Source organism: Oenanthe melanoleuca, unplaced genomic scaffold (assembly GCF_029582105.1).
Source record: "Oenanthe melanoleuca isolate GR-GAL-2019-014 unplaced genomic scaffold, OMel1.0 S001, whole genome shotgun sequence".
Classification (NCBI taxonomy): domain Eukaryota; kingdom Metazoa; phylum Chordata; class Aves; order Passeriformes; family Muscicapidae; genus Oenanthe; species Oenanthe melanoleuca.
The window spans coordinates 3,445,691-3,447,871 of NW_026612650.1; the positions used below are offsets into that span (position 1 = coordinate 3,445,691).

The 2,181-nt window shown below is 51.5% G+C and overlaps 1 protein-coding gene across 1 annotated transcript; it reads right to left on the minus strand.

The window, feature by feature from the left end:
* Positions 1 to 807: 807 nt before the first annotated feature.
* LOC130266160 (olfactory receptor 14J1-like) lies at positions 808 to 1,869 on the minus strand. The gene has a single exon (XM_056515508.1). It carries the CDS (start codon positions 1,741 to 1,743, stop codon positions 838 to 840), a length of 906 nt encoding a protein of 301 aa, XP_056371483.1. The 5' UTR covers positions 1,744 to 1,869; the 3' UTR covers positions 808 to 837.
* Between the last annotated feature and the right edge of the window lie 312 nt (positions 1,870 to 2,181).

Below are 2,181 nucleotides of genomic sequence, written 5' to 3' on the forward strand. Positions count from 1 at the left end.
CTGGGTGTGGTGGTTGGAGGGGCTGGTGTGGGACAATTGCCCTGGGGCACCATCCCAGGCTGTGGCCAGAACAAAGACACAGCCCAGGCCCTGCTCTGCTGCTCCCTCAGGTCCAGCTTTGGCTGTGCCAGGACATTGCTGTGTGCCCCCTGCACACTGCCCCTCTGCCCCAGGCACTGGGCTTTGCTTTGCATTCCTGGAGCACATTGCTGACAGCAGCTCTGGAGGAGAGCAAAGCCTTCCTGCCCTGCCCTCAGGAGATGCCCTTTGCTGATGGAGCTGCTGTGCTGGAGCCCAGCTGTGTCCCAGCAGTGCCCATGGCCTGTCCCTGCCTGTGCTCACAGCACGGACACGCAGCAGGACAGTGACCAAGCTGCCAGAGCACTGCGGCCTTACAGCCACAGAAGGGCTGGCAAGGAGAGGGTGGAGTTGGGAAGAGCAGATGTGGGAAGAGCCAGGGCCATTGTCCCAGGCTGTGCTTGCTGTGCTGGGAGACTCTTCCCTCTGCCTCTGCTCTCAGGCACTGCCCTGCAGAGACAGAGAAGGGCTGAGGAAGCATCTGGGACACACAGGTTAGGGCATGCGCTTGTCTTTATTTAAATGCATGGGAAGAGACCTCGTGCATGTTTTTGTCTTCCAGAAGAAAAGTAGATATTAATGTAGAAATGCAAGGAGTAATTTAGAGTATTTTGTACAAAACACAACAGCAGAAAAAGTTATCAAAAAAAAAAAATTGACAGATTAGAAAAAAAATAAAGATAGATTGTCAAGAGTTACATTCTAAAGCCTCTGCAGAAGAAAAGAGAGCATTTAATGCTTCTGAAAATAGAGAGTCATCTATTTTCTCAGAGCTCCTTTGAGCTCCTGGTTCCTCAGGCTGTAGATGAGGGGATTCAGGGCTGGAGGCACCACTGAGTACAGAACTGACAGGGACAGATCCAGGGATGGGGACGAGATGGAGGGGGGCTTCAGGTGAGCAAATATTGCAGTGCTGAGGAACAGGGAGACCACAGCCAGGTGAGGGAGGCAGGTGGAAAAAGCTTTGTGCCGTCCCTGCTCAGAGGGGATCCTCAGCACGGCCCTGAAGATCTGCACATAAGAGAAAACTATGAATACAAAACAGCCAAGTGCTAAGAAGGAAGTGAACAAAGAAATCCCAAATTTCCTGAAGTAGGAGTGTGTGCAGGAGAGCCTGAGGATGTGTGGGATTTCACAGAAGAACTGGCCCAGGGCATTGCTATGGCACAGGGGCAGGGAAAATGTATTAGCTGTGTGCAGCAGAGCAGTGAGAAAGCCACTGGCCCAGGCAGCTGCTGCCATGTGGGCACAAGCTCTGCTGCCCAGGAGGGTCCCGTAGTGCAGGGGTTTGCAGATGGACACGTAGCGGTCGTAGCACATCACGGTCAGGAGGCAATATTCTGCTGAGATAAAGAAGACAAAAGTCAATAGTTGTGCAACACATCCTGAGTAGGAGATGGTCCTGGTGTCCCAGAGGGAATTGTGCATGGCTTTGGGGACAGTGGTGCAGATGCAGCCCAGGTCAATGAGGGCCAGGTTGAGCAGGAAGAAGAACATGGGGGTGTGCAGGTGGTGGCCGCAGGCTACGGCACTGATGATGAGGCCGTTGCCCAGGAGGGCAGCCAGGGAGATGCCCAGGAAGAGGCAGAAGTGCAGGAGCTGCAGCTGCTGTGTGTCTGCCAATGGCAGCAGGAGGAAGTGGCTGATGGAGCTGCTGTTGGACATTGCTTCCCTCTGGACATGGTGGGCTGACAAAAGAAGACAGAATAGTTGGGACAGGTTTCCTTGTGTCAATCCTATGCTATTTTCTTACACATTTACTCAAAATTGCTTCTCTTTCATTGGGGAAATTTCTCTCACTTTGTTCTTTTATCTTTGATCTCGAGGTTTTGCTTTCTTTGAAGAGACAGAAACACTCTTTAAGCATTGCTCTGAGCCTGAACACTGGGGAGACCAGGGGGAACACAGGGTTTCATGTGCCCGAGTATAGTCATACCTGCTGGTCCCACACAGCTGCCGTTGGCTCCTATACACCTGCCTTTATTTCAGAATGATTGCATTTAAAATGTGCCATAAAAGTAGAGAAGAACTTTTGAAAGATCTGGTTTCAAAGCAAGATTTTCTAAACCCACGTTTCTTTCCCTGTGCAGCAAGACAGGATGG

Bases quoted from the DNA above. Each gene is read 5' to 3' on its own strand.
- LOC130266160 (XM_056515508.1), bottom strand. From the start codon at position 1,743: ATGTCCAACAGCAGCTCCATCAGCCACTTCCTCCTGCTGCCATTGGCA.